Raw genomic sequence first — 17,273 nt, forward strand, 5'->3', positions numbered from 1 at the left:
CTTCCTTTCTTTTTTTCTTCCTTTCTTTCTTCCTTCCTTTCTTCCTTCCCTCCTTCCTTTATTCCTTCCTTTCTTTTTCTTTCTTTCTTTCTTTTTCTTTCTTTCTTTCTTTTTCTTTCTTTCTTTCTTTCTTTCTTTCTTTCTTTCTTTCTTTCTTTCTTTCTTTCTTTCTTTCTTTCTTTCTTTCTTTCTTTCTTCTTTCTTTCTTCCTTCCTTCCTTTCTTTTTCTTCTTTTCTCCCTTTCTTCTCTCTTTCTCTCTTTCTTATTTTAAAAGATTTTTTCATTTGCTTTTATTCTTTTGCTTATGAATCTTTAAGAGCCATACAATGTATAAAGCATGAAAATACTACTTTCCTGAACTAATTTCTTGTCACTTATTGAATGGAAATATGTGCTATATGTTTATATCAGTACTAACAATACTGTAGGTGTTTTCTGGAGCAGGTGTATGCATAAACAGATGAAAGCAAAGGTATCACAACCAAAGTTTTCTTTGACTTCTGAAGTATTACCCTCTCTTTGTGATGAATTCTCTATAACCCTGCTTCTAATTTTATCTGTCTGTTATTTTGGTTTTAATGAGGGCTTTGCTTTTTTGATATACCTGGTTACAGCAGGCTTTTACTGTCATTCTTTAACCTCGTGGGCTACTGCAACTGAATTAATTTTAGCAAAGTGCTGCAATAGAACAGCAATAATGTTCTTTGAGGTTTGCATTACACCAGATTCCTAGATTGATGAGTTTTTTAATAAACTCCGCTTCACCACATGTATCAGTATTCTCAAATGTCTAGAAACCAAGTTTAGATATGTAACTCTCTCACACGCATAAATATGATCTAAGGGATCACACTGATGTACATCAAGCAAACATGAAAAGCTCTTGCACATAGAGGTAATTTTAATCCATTCCATCTTTAAATACCACAATAAATTTAATTTTCACAATAAATTAAATAGCCATATTCAGTTTACAAAATAGAATTACTTAGTGTGAAACCAGTATTTACAAACATTGTACACTATGTACACAACATTTAGCTTTGCCGACACACAAGTATAGAGAAAAAAATCGTTTGAACTTTTTTTGACACATGATTGACATGCTACAAGTGACATGATGGTCCATACAATAAAACAATAGTGCAAACTCACCACAGGAACCCTAAAACAATGTAGTTTGTATGAGATAAGATATTAATTTAAAATAATAAGAAAATAGTACTATTCACTCTCATTGTAAAAATTAGCACTGTGTTTAAAGGGTCAGTATTCCTTTAGCAATACACATACCAAATATAGCCTCAAGATTATGCTTACTCACAGCTTTACAGACTTTTGACAAGAATTTTAACGGCATAAACTAATGTTTTGCTTGGATCAATAGGTATGTCACATAAACACTTCACTAAGTGAGAGGAACACTGACCCTTTTAACAGTGTCTGACTTTGTTTCCCTAAATACCTCCTTTTCCTTTATTATTATATCGTAAAAGATGCAACTATATTGACAGTAAATTTATGTTAGTTTCTATTCTGTAGAAAAAAATCGATCCCACTGTATATTTGGTCACACACTGCATTATGTACACGTATGCATGAAAAAAAGTTACTTTGCTAGCCATGTCTATGAAAAGTGCATATTTTATCAGAGACATCTATTGCATGTCTCAGGTGCAACAGAAAGTGTTGTATGAAATTTAGTTTAGGGCCAGTTAAATGTCCTTCCAGTGATCTGGTAAAATTTTTGATTAAAAGGATGAAAGAACTTTCGCAATTTGGTAATGACAGAGGTATCCACCTCTGGATGGATGCGTCCCTTGCTACCCGCCAGGCACTTGTTAAAGACAATGTTAAATCGCAAGCAGTAAAACCCTCTGGTGGCATTGAAGTATAAATTGTACTGACTTATCCTTGGAGGAAGATTTAGGAACTTCTCAACCAGCTGGAGTTCTGGCAGTGGTTCTGTGATGAGCCGGTCTCCATCCACGATATGAAACTGTTCAATTGGGAAGTATTTTAACCACCTCTCCAGATGTTTTGTGTAGATACTGGTTCTCACTGCCTTATACTTAGTGTTCACTTCGCAGGTATTAGGATCAATAGCCAGCTTCTCAAATTTGTAGTAAGTTTTGTTCTTTCTTTCCTTGCCTTCCAGCACCTGAGTGTAATCAGAAATTGCTCTTGTGGTAGGTTCCCTGACAATGATCAATAATTTGATAGATGAGTTCATTTTGTAAATCCTTTCAGGTACTTCCTCAGTGATAAAATATGCGGGGCTTTTCTCAATTGTTATTTGATGAGGGTAAGAAAAAGGCATTTTTTTTCGGTACCACTCAATTCCCTTGGCATAGTTTTCATCATTGTCAAAGAAGTGAATCTCTTGAGAAGCTTTGACCACTGAAGGGTGAAGGTTCAGCATCTCCAGTAGTGCTCTGGTGCCTCCTTTCCGCACCCCAATGATAATGGCCTTAGGAAGCTGCTGAACAAGATTGTGCAGTCGTATTTGTTCCTTAGTGGCATTGCCCTTTCGAAATTCATGGAGCAGACCTCGCTTGAACTGCAGAGCTCGCAGTGGGATTTCGTCCTGGCCGCGGGGTCCAAAACGACCATCGATGGGGCAGAGGGGCTGCAGTCTGCAAGTGAAACAAGAGGTATTTGTAAAAAGAGGATATCTCTTAAGGCAAGTTTTCTGTATAAGGTAATCATGCTCTTGGAAACTTTTTCCAATGTAATGTGATGTGCCCATCTTTCAACTTTTATTTTACTCTGTCAGTGATTAAATGGTTTGTAATTTTTTTTACTATTTAATCCAGTACTGTGCTCTGATTTAGCTGGGTAACTCCTAATTCCACCCTTCTGCTCTCTGCCAGCGTAGGCACTATAATTGCTGTTCTTGGGTCTTCTTGAATGTCGTCTAACTTCCCACATTCTTCATTATTTTCTGATTGATTTGGCATTTTTTAAAACATTCTAAGATGAATTATATTTAGTCATTTTGATCTGAAAATCCAAATAATTTAATTCATCTCTTTCCCACACTTTTCTTATTCTAGCCTGAATTCTTTCCTGTGCTCTCCACTGTGTTGATCTGGAGCTGGCCTTTTTAGTGAAGACAAATAAAAGTGATGCTTTCTAGGCATCATTTTTCAATGTTTCTCTTTCTCTTTAGAATATGCCCAGTGTTTTCCCTACCAATTAGAACCAGAAAGTCCTAGGTTCCAAATCAAGCATAATTAACAAGGTATAAAAAGAATGGCAAGAAAAGTTGTTAAAAATGCATTTATTGCATTATTACCTCAGTGATTTTCTTATCCTCACTTATGTATCCTTCTACTGAACCTTATTTTGTGCCTTATTCGTTCTTCTTTTGCACCTGTATTTCTGTGCTATTCTTTTATATTCACCTATTTTCCCTCTTTTCTACTTCCGTAATGCTTCCTTCTTGTATCTGATGCCACTGAATCCAAGAAATGATTCATTAAGAAAAATACCAAAATTTTGCTACTACAGAACCTTGAATAAACCCTCACCTCCACTCTCAAATCAGTGCTTTGGACATCATACAGGCCACTGTTTCATTGAAGATTAAATTGGTATGTCACATAGGTCACATAGAAAAATATTATTACTAATTTTGTGGAGCCATGCTCTCCAAAATTAAGGATATGTATGAACAAAGGTTGCCTAGGCAATTTTTTGTGTGAGCTTGCTGTGCATATATATTATGATACAGTTCTTAAATTACACGGGTGCATGCTATTATTTTTCACAGGGCCCCTGCCTCAGCCGGTATACCAGATGGGCAATGCTCATTAATAGCTGTTTAGGTATTCAGTATTTATTCTGGTTTCTCAGCATGTGGTCCCTCACTCATTTTCTATATTATTCAAACCCTGCTTTCAGGACATAATTATTTATTTCTTTATGGCTTTTCCATCCATCACTGCTTGTTGGGGTTTCTAATTTGACACTGATGCTAGGACAATGGATGGTTGGGACAAAGTAAGTTTGATCTCCCTGGCTGACCTGCTAGCTGTTTCTCTGATGATCCAGATGCCAAGAGATACAACCTGTCTGGACAGAGTTGAAAAAACAACCCAGATGACATTGCTGGGTTTACATGAGCTCTAGATAAGTCCTGCAAACTAGTTAGAAAGTGTGATGACAAGTGAGTTCCTCTTATTTCTTTTTTCAAGTTTCTAATTTCTTCTTTCCCTTTGCTCTCTGTGATCTACTGAATAAGCCCGACTTGGTGGCAAAGACTGAATCATTGAAATGCTGATGCAAACTGCCCATATGAAAAAAAAAAAGGAAGAAATGTCTTGACTTAACAATGGTACAATTTAATCAGACTGTGGTGTGGCTGGTGAGAGTATTTCTGCATCAGCAGGCGGCAGTTAAGAGCATAAGAAACAGAAGCTGCAATTGCTATCTCTGTTTTTCTTTTCCCTCTCCTTCTGTGTATTTGTTATTTGTTTTCAAGCAAAGAGGATTCCACAACAGCAGTTCCAGACCCATCTCCACTAATTTTATCTCTTGCTCAAAAATACAGCTAGCACTGCCTTCAGTGTAACACAACAGCTTGTCAAACAGGGTGGTTTCCTTTAAAAGTAAATAAATACTCAAGATATCCTCTAGCCTAAGGGAAAAGATTGGATGTTGTTAAAAGTCCTTCCTCAACACTTTACATTTCAGGTTTTTTTACTCTTTCCTCCTTCTCTTCTTCTCTCTAAACAATAAAAACATAACTTTTAAAAGATTGTGGCAGTGGTAGTATAAGGCAGATCTTGATAGTTTAATCCCATCACTATTTACTGTTATATTGCAACATGCTAATATTCTTAATTCTGAGTAATTTTTCCATTAAATAACAGTCCCTTGCTAAGAAAGAGTATATGACATTTATTATGTCACTGAGTTGCTCCCCCAAAACAGACGATTTGTCAAGCTGCTACAGAAAAACTCCACAAACGTTCTTCTTGAGAAAACCCACCACAGAACAATTCATCTCAGGGAACTGTATTTCTGAAAAATTTCAAAACAGCTAAAATAAGTCTGGGCAATCTTAATGAGCTGTCTCTCCTGACCCGGAATACTTGCTAATTTTCTTCCAGTGGAGATGTCACAGTGGCAAAAGATTATAAGCCTAGTTCCAGCAGGAGCAGTTTGAAATTAGATCTGGATGCTCCAGGTACTGTCAATGATGGAGACAGGTAACTCAAAGACTGATCGAGTTATTCTCATAATTGCCAGGCACAGAATCTATTTGGGCTTTAACATGTGAAACATCTCCATGCACTCAGGAGCTGACTTACGGATGCCTTCTCTGGAGGGAAGTGCTCAGCTTATCAGACTTTATGATTCAATGAATCAGATAAGCTAGTAGTAATTTCCCTTCGGGCCTAAGAAAACTCAAGACACTACCATTGAAGAGCCTAATCTGAGGCTATTAAAAATGAGCCATCCCCAGCTCTCTTGTTCAAATTAGATCAGCATAAATTAAGCATAAATGAATCTGGATTTCTTCCTGAACAATTAGTTATTCCAAAGTCTATTGAAGCCACTCAGCATCCTTTTACTGACAGATTCAACAGTGATGAGGCAGAAGAACATTTCTGGATAATTCATCTGTGTCTTGTCTTTTCCAGTACTTTCTCTCTCTATTTCATAACAAGTCCATACACAGGACTGCTTTTTAGCAATGTGGTATTCTTCACACTGGGTAATGTAAGAGAATGAAACTGAATTTTGCTGCCATTGGCAACATTATATATGAAACCGGCAGAATTCACTGCCACAGAAGGTCAGCAAGTCAAATACTGTGGCGAGATAATTTTATAGCTATCAGTAAATTCTATAGATGTGCAAGCATAGATAATAGCAGAAGGTTAATTAGATTTCATGCTTCTGGTCATAAAATATACATTTGCAGGGACCAGTAAGGATTTCTGCCTCCTTTACAGAATCACATTAGTCTCAGTGAAGTTTCTACCTCTGAAGTATCAGAGATGTTTTGGCCAGCAGGGGAAAGAAAATATAATTTCTGGAGTGTAATTTGCAGTGCAGTTGGTTCTAGCTGAGTACATGGTCTCCTTCTTCTTCTGGAGTGGATTTAAGCAATTGAAGAAAGCACCCAGTGACCTCAGATGGAGCCCAACATAACCTAGCAATGGACACAGTAGCTACGTTTTCAACTAACTTTTCATGCACTGTATACTCACACAACATTGTGTCACTATTTTGGACTCAACTATCATTATTCTGTCTTTTAAAAGAAGGACACTAATATAGCATTAGCACTTGCAAAGCATCTACCAGCTTCTGGAAATCTTGCAGCCTTGTGTTTCATTCATTCTTTTGAAACAGTTTTTTTTTTTTTTTTTTTTTTTTACATCTTTTGTGCCTTTGTGTGACGCCTACCAGAGCAATCCCAGGCCATTTTGGAGGTGACAGAAACAGCAGTGTCAGTGCAGGTAGCACTAGTGTTGTACTGTTAATAACCAGTCAAAACTCAGCCTGGTCAGAAGTGCCAAATACTCCTTGATTTTCTCTGCTGTATTTTCTACTACTCTCTAGGAAATCATTTGCAGAGAAACCCCACTTATTTAGCACATTCAGCTACAGAAAATACCAGCTAATTAACATAGTTAAAATTCTCAAACCCTTAAGCAATCTTTCAAGTGAAATAGTATTCAAAACTTGACAAGCTGCTCTGCAGGCTCGTACTTAATTTTAACTACCACTGTAGCACATTAATTGCTTGCTCACAAATTTAGAAAGGGAGATATATAAATACATCATAACTGTTTTGCTGAAACTAGAGGTCAACACAGATGCACACAGAAAAAAATGAGCTACTGTAATGACATTTTTACTGGATGCTGGCTCATTTCTTCTCTGAAAACAAGTGTCAATATGCTTAGAATACAAATGGACAGACAGAAATACTTTGTCAGGGATGATTTGTGGCTATTTTACTACTCTCTCTTCCAAAAGGTAGGAACAAATAATGAAAACCACTACTAAAATAGACAATCTTCCTATACATGAGGAACATAAAAAAATCCCAAAAAACAAAAGAGAAACAAAGAATAAAAGAAATAAGACCCTTGAAGCAAAAACTCAGACAATCTTAGCCCATTCTAAATAGGAGAGCAGCTACTTAATGACTTACCTATCCAAACTCCCAACTCTGGCAACTAGATATAGGAGACTTCCAATAGCAAGGCTGCCTAGCACAAAGAGCTTCTGCCTCAGCAACACCTGCTGTTTGAATAGCATGGCCCTCCATCAATCTTCAGGACTTCTTCAGTCTGCAGAGACAAGAACACATTTATCAGAAAGCAATATGTAGGGTAATGTTTAATCAGGTGTTGCAGCTGATTAAGCCACACTCGCAAAATCTTTTCAAAACTGCAAAAGAAGTAGTTAAACTTCTTTCTTTTGTTACTGGTTTTCTGTCCCACATGGCAATGTGTCTGGGATAGGGTGATAATTCTGGAAGTGACAATTCAGTTACACCCACTGTTGCTAAGGCTGTCTGACAGTCACACTGTGTGGTTTGGCTGTAGAAGCTCATATTGTAATAGAATCTCCTGTTCGGTAAATATGTTTAGATTTTAAACCTTTCAGAATCAACCCAAGCTAGATTTCAACAGAGATTTGAATGCTCTGATTTCAAGTAAGGCAGAAGTAACCAGAAGTTAGGCTTGCAGGTGTAACTGTGTACACAGTATACATGGGCGTGTTTTATGTGTCTCTATGATTATTAGAGTGTATGCTGCAGAGAAATCTAAAATTCCAGGATATCCTGATCCATGCCAGCAAGTCCAGGATAACAAACCTGAGAATCATGTAGCTGGGGTGGGTACAACAATGATTTTTTGACATCATGTTATCCTATTAGCTGTCTCTACGGTGAGCGTCAGCTTACGCAGCTCTCTTAAGCTCCTCATCCTGACACCAGCCTTTGCTGTGACCTCAAGACCTGATGGGACACAAACTGGCATCCTTGAAACAATCATGCCTATATCCCCAGTTTTTAGTAGCACCAAAGCATATACTTACATTTCTTTTTCTGATGTGCTCCAGAGATCATCTAAAGCCCATAAATGAGCATTGCTTCAAATACTTTAGATATGAGGCAGGCAGAAGTAAAAAGATTTGACGTTGTGCCAAGAACACTCAAATTTAACCAGGAGGTCCCTAGATAAGGTAGAAGGAAGTGCTGAGTAAAACTGTTTGTCTTTATACTGACTCTTCCTCAGACATGAAGTTTTTGTTCAGGACTGCAGATGTGTTTGGGAGACTCAGAGCTGGATGCCTAATACATTCTTACAGGAACTAAGGAGAAAGATCAGCTTCCCCTTTCAGAACACAGCCAAACATGACATGGTTCTTCACAGATCCTTTCAGATCCTTTCACTGGCTCAGGATATGTAAAGCCATATTATCTACCTATCAAATGAATGCTTTAATTACCAAATTGATCCTTTTGATATAAAAATCATAAACATGAACAGTAATCACCTGAACTACTGATCCATCAGGGAATGCTTACTGTATTATGGAGCAGTTTGAACAGAAACTTTTTTCCTGAATTTTGGTTGGACTTATTTCGAACAATTTTTGGTGTCGAGTTCCTTATGTTTTATTACAGCAAAGTTCCTTTTTTCCCAGCTTTAGGATTTACATAAAGTAAAACTGGGGTAGATTATTAAAAGTATATAACTATATAAAGAAGCAGAATGGTTAACAAGACTTCAAGGATTGACTGGCCACTGTTAAACAGAGCCTGCAAATGTTTCTTCGTCTTGCCCATGCTGTTAAATTTTTGGCCCAGAAAGCTCTCACAGGAAACCAGGATACAGTTTGGGAGATACTACAAGCTGGAGACCATTCGCAAGAGACAGCATTTATGCAGCCTTCCTTAGTGCTGGCTGAGTTTAAAGGTGCAGATGCAGGTCACTCCCATACTGGTTTTCTTCAAAGGTGGTGGAATAGGCATTTCCAGGCACATATATTAAACTGCTATAGAGAAAGACCTTTCTAAGACCAACCTACCATCTCTTGATAAAATAGCCACACAACACTGAAGCTTTAAGTTGACTTTTGCTAAAAAACTTCTGGTGCCATAATATTAGTAATTCCTTATACAGCCAGGTCATAGCTCAGGGTAACCTATCATACAGGATAATTTATCATACAGAATTTATTGCTTTTTACATAGAAAAAAGCAACTCTACAATAAGAATTCTTAGATAAGATCTTTATTGCAACAAGAGTAATATAAAGCACAGAGTAAAAGGAGTTTGCAATGTAAATACAGACACAGAAGAAGTATTATCATCCTTTAAAAAATAGATGAGGAACAGAGGTACAGAGAGATTAGGTGATTAGCTCAAGGTCACAAAGAAAACCTGTAGTATCAGTGGGATTCAGTGTGAAATAATTTGTTTCTAGTGTTTTAACTACATGATAAACTTTTGGCTTTTTGTAAAATAATTTTTCTTCATAAAAATGATACATGAATGAGGAATTCTGTACATTGAACAAGGTAAAGCTTAACTATTAAGAAAAATGCACAGATTCTCTCTCTATGTCAATATGCTATTGTTAATTATACTTTTAATTATTTAATTAAAAAAGATGAAAGAGAAGGACATGATGATGATGATGATGATGATGATACATTTTCATAGGTTCCCAGTTTTAAATCTTCCCATGCTGGTCTCTCTAGATGAAAGTTCCACTTCAGTGTTACGATTGGTTCTGAACTTCATCTCTCAGAAAACATATACATATACAGGACTCTATACATGAAACTAAAGTGCTTTCCATGTGTTCTCCCTTATCCAGGCTCTTGGATTTCCCAATTAAGTCTTACCTGCAGACCTCACTAAGGCAGTGGAGGTCATCAGGTCAGAATGAAATCAAATTAATGATAAACTGTTTCCTGGAATAGATTCCACAAGGTCTCATGACCTCAATAATAATGTTTGAAATAAGAGACAATGCGAAAAAATCATGTGAAACAAATGCAAAGAAAGTCAACCAAGCAACCAAAAAAAGCCCAAACCCAAACCAATTCCAGTTGGTGTATGTTTGCATGTACCTGAGTACAGAAAATTTTTCCACAGTATGACAAGTATTAAGCATGTGCTAGAAATATAAACAGGACATTATTTATATGTTTGTTTCATTTTTGTTATCACTTTTAGCAGCTAATTTAAAGTCCACAGAGGGGGCTTTATTCCAGAGGAGTGGTCTTGATAAAGCTTTCCCCAGATGCTAGGTATTTTCATGAAAAAAAAATGTAGAGAAATAATATCTCAACTTTGGAAAAGACTACATCTTACAATGGATGTACTGAGATAGCTCTGCATGCCAGAGGAGAGAACCAAGGAAACATTTCTATGTAAGACACGGAGTTAATACAACTAGAATGTGATTGAGGTGAAGGTCCCTAGGGCAAAAATGTTGCTGCAGACTGACATGGTAACACCTAAATGAAATGGAAAGAAGAAATTAAAAGAAAGAAATTAAAATTCTGGGATATATTATAAACTGTACAAAGTTTTCTGCAAGGAACACGTACTTTTAACTTAGGAAGCCAGAAGGCAAGATAAAATGTAATCCAAAATGACAAGATTTTAGCAGTTATTTGAGGTAAATAAGGGTGTTTTTAAAAAAATTTTGCTCTCTTTTAGGGACTACAGCTGAAGTGGCACAAAAGCTGCTGATCAGTAGGAGGAGAGTTGGAAAAGCCCCAGCAAAACTTTCCCAATAGCAGAATGTGGAACCTCCCACCAAAAGAGATGACAGCACACTGTTACACAGCTCCAGTGGGCTTACATCAGAAATATCTGTCTTGAACAATCTATTTAAATATGTATACGAGAAAGTCCATTCCTGGCTATCTAAGAAAGTTGCAATGCACACAGAACAACACAAAGAACTCATAACGTGGAATTCATAATTTGTAGAAAAGACAGTGTGTGCAACATCATGCAGATTAAAGAAATGTAATGTGCTTTGTGATTTCAGATGTACATCTGATCTGAATTGTTAGATTGACATGGTAAAGTTACATAAAGAAATGTATATTAGTAACAATGGTATTACTGATAAAAATCTGAATTTGATAACACTACAAGTTGTGCAGAAGCACAGAAAGGAGAAGCTGCTGCTGTAATCAGTTATTCCAAAAAAAAAAAAAAAGGCAGTGAAACAAGATGATTACCAGGAACATGTTTGAAAATGATCAGAGGGACATTTTTGGACATGTGGAGTACAGATGAGAAGATGCTATGGATAAATAAATAGCATGTGGTTGATTATGGAGAGAAGTATAAGGCAACATACAATACTTTGGCAAACAGGATGAAGAAATACAGTCCTGAGTGATGTGATTAATCAAAATTAAGTACAAACCACAGGCAAATATGCACAAAGAAGGCTGGAAAACTAATAAATAAGAGGGGTTTTTTTATTAGTAAAATTTATTTTTTGGCATGCTTTTATTTTTTTTTTTTTATTTTACACACCAGCAGGGGTCATCTGTTGACCAACAAATATTTGTCTTCATACTCTGCAGAAAGATCTTTGAGTTTATGTGGGATTTAAACACAGTGACAAAAAAAAAGTCAGGGAACCTATCCCTTGGCATGTTTGCATTATGTTCCTTGAATGTTAACTACAGCTTCTTGCATTTGTCACTGTGACTAAATTTCATACAAATCAAACACTTAGATTTTTTCTGGGATAGGAAATCACATGATGTTTGGGAAAGAAGGGAATTTATCCCTCAAACTGTGTGCATTCTCATTAGTTCACAATCTTTTTTATGGTTTGCCTGGAATAGCCAGTCATCCTACTGCTCCTGCTCCTCCTGCAGGTCATCCCCTTTTCCTTTGTTCTGTCCTACCACCGATGAAGGTCTGGGCTAGAGTGGCAAGGAAAAGCTACAATGCTGACATACTTTTTCCCCAGTAGCCTTTACTTTGATGGTTTGCTTAATAGCAACAGTACTAGTGCAGCCTGTGAACCGTATTAAAGAACTACAATAATCATGATAAAGCAGAACATGATTTTTCATTAGAGATAGGATTTTTCATTTCTAATAGCATTGAATAGTCTAACAACAGAAAAAATTCTTCCCTTTTCTGACACAGTAAAATTAAATGGATAATAAGAACTGAAAGCTTTGACAATACCATATTTTTTAGGGAATGGTAAAGTGCTGACTCTGCATAAATGGAATTTGTTTTTTTAAGATTTTCCTTAATAGTTCATAATTTCAATATAAAAAAGAAATTTAATTCTTATGAGAATTCTTAATCCTTCTCATTTTTCAATTTTTTTCTCTATAGCATAAAACTGAGATGGGATGAAATAAGATTAATGTACTCGATCAATTCATGTTGTAAAGGAAGAAAAGAAGGAAATACGTTCATAACATGGAACAAGTTCACAGATTCATGGAAGTGTCCCTGTGTGCTAGGCATGTCCTTTTCTCCTCATGACTCATATTGACTGAAACGATGGAGAAGAAAATGTTAGCAAAGTTGATGAAAAACAATAAATAATGCAGATAAACTCCAACATAAAGATTTCCTATAATTTTATGCCACAGCTGTGACAATAACTTAAACCCACCTTTTTTGTCTGCTATTGTAGAGTTTTGAGATTTTGGACTGCCTTTAAGCAGTCCTTGAAGCCAGATTTTTGTGTAAATAAGTGTAAAACCCTATCTCCAGAAAGGCTGAAAGGTCTCTCTCTGGGTGACCATCCACAAAATGAGCATCTGTATGTGGATACTAGATAAGAAAACACATGTTAATTTCTCAGAAGTTAGCACAATATCAGTGTTGAAAGAGCATTTGTGACTCATAATCCCCCACTTACACAGATATCTGGGTTCTCTCGAGCCTATAGAGAGTGGTAATGACTATTTATTTAGTCCACTGCCCACAAGACATTTATCTTCAGATACAGTCAAGACTCAATCTATCCACAGTTGTACTATCTCTAGGAAGCTGCTGTGTCAAGTGACAACAGTAGAGAAGGCCATAACCAGCTCTTCATCACATTCTGTTTTCAGTCTGACCCCTTCATTTTTTTTTTTGAGTCTTACTGAAAGACATTGAGCAATATGGTGTTGGGAAGAGAGAAACAACTCAAAAGCTTGCTATTGACTTTGCAGTGCCCTGTGCCAAACAGATCTGCTGCCAGATTGTCAGGGTAGTTAGGAATCTCAGGCGCTTTGATGCCCTTGAGGTCTCACACACATCTGCTTAGGAAAACTGCCTTATTGTGTCTGAGCTGGCAAGGCAAGCAGCCGTGTTCTGCTGAATGATGACTAGGTTGCCACGATCCATGCGTAGCTACAGTGCACCAGGAACATTTCCAAGCACATAGATCTTAATAGGACTTCATTAGTCCAAAATACAGATGCCTGTCTCCTTGCCAGCATCCTGAGTTTATTACCCTGCACTGCTCTTCATAGAGCATGAGATTAATCTGATCGGGTTGGCCCTTTTCTGTGGATTAATGGTATTTCCCCACCTACTTCCAAACTTTTCTTCTGAAACGATCACTATGATCACTTTCCTTGTCTGCTATATTTTTCAGGAATGGTGGAGCTGATGACACCTGTGGAAATCCAATTCTGATTGTAGAGAGATTATAACAGATACTAATTTCACAGTCCTAAAAAGACAACATCAGTCTCTTTTCCTCAAGCTGGCACTACAACTACAACCAAAAATAGCAATCATAAAGGAAAAAGGAAGTTGAGGAACAAAATGCAAGGAAATGGAAGAAAGGGGAGCAGTGATTACAAAAGCCAAAAGAGAAATCTTAAAGGGAGGCCAATAGCCCTGTCACATTAGAAATAAGTAGCTTGGTTTTCAGCTCTGGGAAAGACTTAAACAAGAAGATTATGAGTCCTCTGAGGGAAAGGTAAGCAGGTAAATATCCAGAGTTTTTCTTTTCTCCTTCATTTAGAGTCCAATTTTTGTCATGAACAGTTTCACTTCATTGAGTAGGATAGGAAGGCAGAGAGGTATTGCTCAGTATGATTCGGTGTGAAATAAATTTACTTTTTTTTACATACTAGTAATTTTGAAATGTTCTTTCCACTACTTAGAATCATATCCACAGATTATTGCTCCTTTTTTTTTTTCTTGGAAAAAGTTACCATTTCCCAAATAATATCATACCTTACCTGAAATAAGACATACAAAAGGCTGTTTGAAGGTTCCTTAATTAATTAAAACCGGCAAACAATTTAAGTTAAATTTGTCTTAGCTATCAGACAAAATCTAGATGGCTTTCTGCAGCTCCTTGTAGCTCTGTTTTCTGTGACTTCTCTTTAGAAAAGCAGCAAAACTGACTTAAATGCAAAACATTACTAGAAGTCAAAAACATTGATGGGAAAACTAAAAGCAAAAACTTAACAGAGTTGCAAATATATTTTGCTGGTACACTGCATTTACAGTAAAAACCATCTGAATAGATTTTTGCTCATGGTTTTGACTCTCCAGTGAGAAAAAATACCAATGTATGAGATAACACCCTCCCCATCCCTCTGTGTATATATGAACATGTTATAAAAAAATTAATTTGACTGAATCTGGACATTTTTTGCAGCCTAATCTTAATCATTGCTTCCCAGGTCAGATACTTTGGCCTAGCCAGACTGCTGCCAACCCCATGCTATGCATACTGTAGCATCACCTACCACCTGCACAGTTGTGTCTTGTTCTAGTTGCTCAACTGCAATAGAGCAGCAGTGATAAAAGTCCTTTCTGCTACTATTGATGCAAATGAAGAGGTGCAGTGAGATGATATTGCAAAATATGACAAGATAACTAAATATGAGGATGTTTTCTTGCGGTCTTGTTCTCCTTCAACCTCTGTGACGTACTTGTCAAGCAGCCTCAGCTTCCCCTGTTCTGTGGAGTAAACAATTCTCTCTTACCAACCTACATATCTTTATATACTACACTTGCTCATCCAAACTCATATTCTGGACTACCCCACTGTTGATGAATAGACATCATACTGTCTAATACAGAACATCTACATTTGTTCTCGACCTGTAGCAGTCTGTCTTTTCCTCACACCCTTAATCTGAAACATAATCAGCTCAGACTACTCTCCATAACTTCATATGCAGGTTAAATTCCATAACTTCTTTACGCATAAATGTCCCAAAGATTCAGTCTGTTACGTACCTATATGTCTAAAATTTTCCCATGTGTTCCCTTCACCACTTTATCCCAACCACTGCAGTGGTCTTTGTTCTTGACCTATATAACTATGCTTCATTGACATTCATTCTTAACAGCACTGCCAAGAACATTCTTTCAATCCATCTCTCTGACTACACCAAATCTGAGTAGGCACACTTTTATTGCTTTTCCATTTTATCTGCCATATTTATCTGTATATTTCTGTGTCTGGATATTCCATGGTGATGTCTGCTAGGAGAACAGGGAGATATGGAGTTTAAAACCTAGACCCCAAAGACCACTTAGTTATTTTTCAGAATGCAAAGTCTCAGTGCTTCCTTTGTAAGTCCTGACCATAACACTTCCCTAAGAAGTGCTACTTGTTTTAATGTGGAAATCTAAGTGAAAACATTAATGACAGCCTAAAGAAGAACTTGTTACAATGCCTCTGTGAAAAAAGCAGACCTATTAACACTTTTTTCTGAAAATGAAAGAGCTGGGATTTTCTACTGTGTGTATGCTTTAAGCGCCAATATTACACTGCTGTATTCACCTGAGTGACAGCTCACTGCCCCCATTTGGGTGGAAAAGAAAGGGGAAGCAAGGAGAGACAGCTTATGTCTGCAGCAGCCCAGTGTTACAGAGCTGTCTGGTGCTGGAGAGTTCCCCATAAATGAGTTCTCTGAACACTAAACAGTTCTGCTGCCCTGGCATAACCCATTCATCTTCCTCTCATTGGGAAGCCTGAGCTGTAGAAGTAACTGCTGTCTTGGGTCTGTGTTCACTCCCATACATGTACCCAGCCTGGTATATATGCCTGCTTCATGGTTTTTAATTAAAAATAATAAAAAAAAAACCATAAAAAGTTAACTGAAACATCTTTACACATGCTTTACTGATGGGTCTCTGAGGCAAGAACAATGACAGTAGAGAGGTATGTGCTTCTGATTCTCACTGGCAGTCACACCTGAAAAATTACAGAAAGGCTGCTCCTCTGGGACGAGATGTCTTCTCTCTCTGTGTCTTTCTGAGCAACTTCTTAGATAATGCTTTGCAGTGTACTATTCATGGTCCTTGTACTGATTTCGTGCTGTTGCAACTTGATTGGCTTGGTGGACTTAATTTAACTTGGGCTCTATGCAATAGAGAGGATCTAATCCTTTCTCTGTGGGTGCTTGTGACTTAGTATCACTTTTCTAGAGATGTATTTTTTTAACTAACTTTTTTTTTCCTTTCCAATTGTAATGATAGTCACCACATGGACTATTCATATTTTTGGATGTAGACATATTTTACCTGCATAGTAAGATATGCTAGAAATGCTGCCACTAGAAGAGGTTGTCACTAGAAGAGGCTGTCACGTGTTTGCTACATAGTTAGGGGTGAATCAGTGAAAGAAGAGAGAGAAGCCATGGATCTAACTAGATGTAAAACTCGTGTAATTGATCCAAGAACTTGGAATAACCTCTGGCCTATGCAGTTCATGTTTGCATTGGCCATTAGTCAAGGTATCTGTCTGGTTTGGCTTTGCTCCTGATGCTCATTTACAGCACCCACATCCTAATACCTTTTGGGATCATGGGCTGGATCAGCTTCAACCCTGACTATTTAGTACAAATATAGAAAACCGTAAAATAAGCTGTTCTATTCAAAATATATTGGTTGGGTGAGAATTAACCCCAGAATATCTCCGCATTTTGTTTAATTGGCTGTGAAACCTAGAAAAAACACTTCCTTGTGTTCTAAAGGAACTGTCATATAACTATACAATAAAGTAAACTAGTTCTGTTTGTCTATGAAAAAATAGGTCCTAAAGGGTCCTGCTTACAAATTGTGTAGTTATCAGAGGGAATGACATCTTACGAATGTCTCAACAGGTGCAAGAGTTGATCTAATAATGAAAAAAGAATACTCACAAATAATTTATTTGTCATATGGTGGGGGAAAAGAAGAGTGAATAATTTATTTGGTCAATATTATTCAATCATCAATAGAACTGGTAGAATTATTTATAAATTTACTTATGAATAATT

At 37.0% G+C, this 17,273-nt stretch overlaps 1 protein-coding gene across 4 annotated transcripts in view; it reads right to left on the bottom strand.

The window, feature by feature from the left end:
* Window positions 1–882: 882 nt before the first annotated feature.
* Window positions 883–17,273, bottom strand: part of HS3ST5 (heparan sulfate-glucosamine 3-sulfotransferase 5) — a 187,140-nt gene continuing 170,749 nt past the window's right edge. For all 4 annotated transcript variants that reach the window (XM_027634126.1, XM_027634128.1, XM_027634127.1 and 1 more), the window contains 2 exons: window positions 7,179–7,317; window positions 883–2,637 (listed from right to left, as the gene is read on the bottom strand). In XM_027634126.1, the coding sequence (XP_027489927.1) occupies window positions 1,707–2,637; window positions 7,179–7,285 (1,038 nt within the window). In that variant the 5' untranslated portion in view covers window positions 7,286–7,317 and the 3' untranslated portion in view covers window positions 883–1,706. The remainder of the gene's footprint in view (window positions 2,638–7,178; window positions 7,318–17,273) is intronic.

Source organism: Corapipo altera, unplaced genomic scaffold, assembly GCF_003945725.1.
Source record: "Corapipo altera isolate COAL_440 unplaced genomic scaffold, ASM394572v1 2b, whole genome shotgun sequence".
In the NCBI taxonomy this organism is placed as follows: domain Eukaryota; kingdom Metazoa; phylum Chordata; class Aves; order Passeriformes; family Pipridae; genus Corapipo; species Corapipo altera.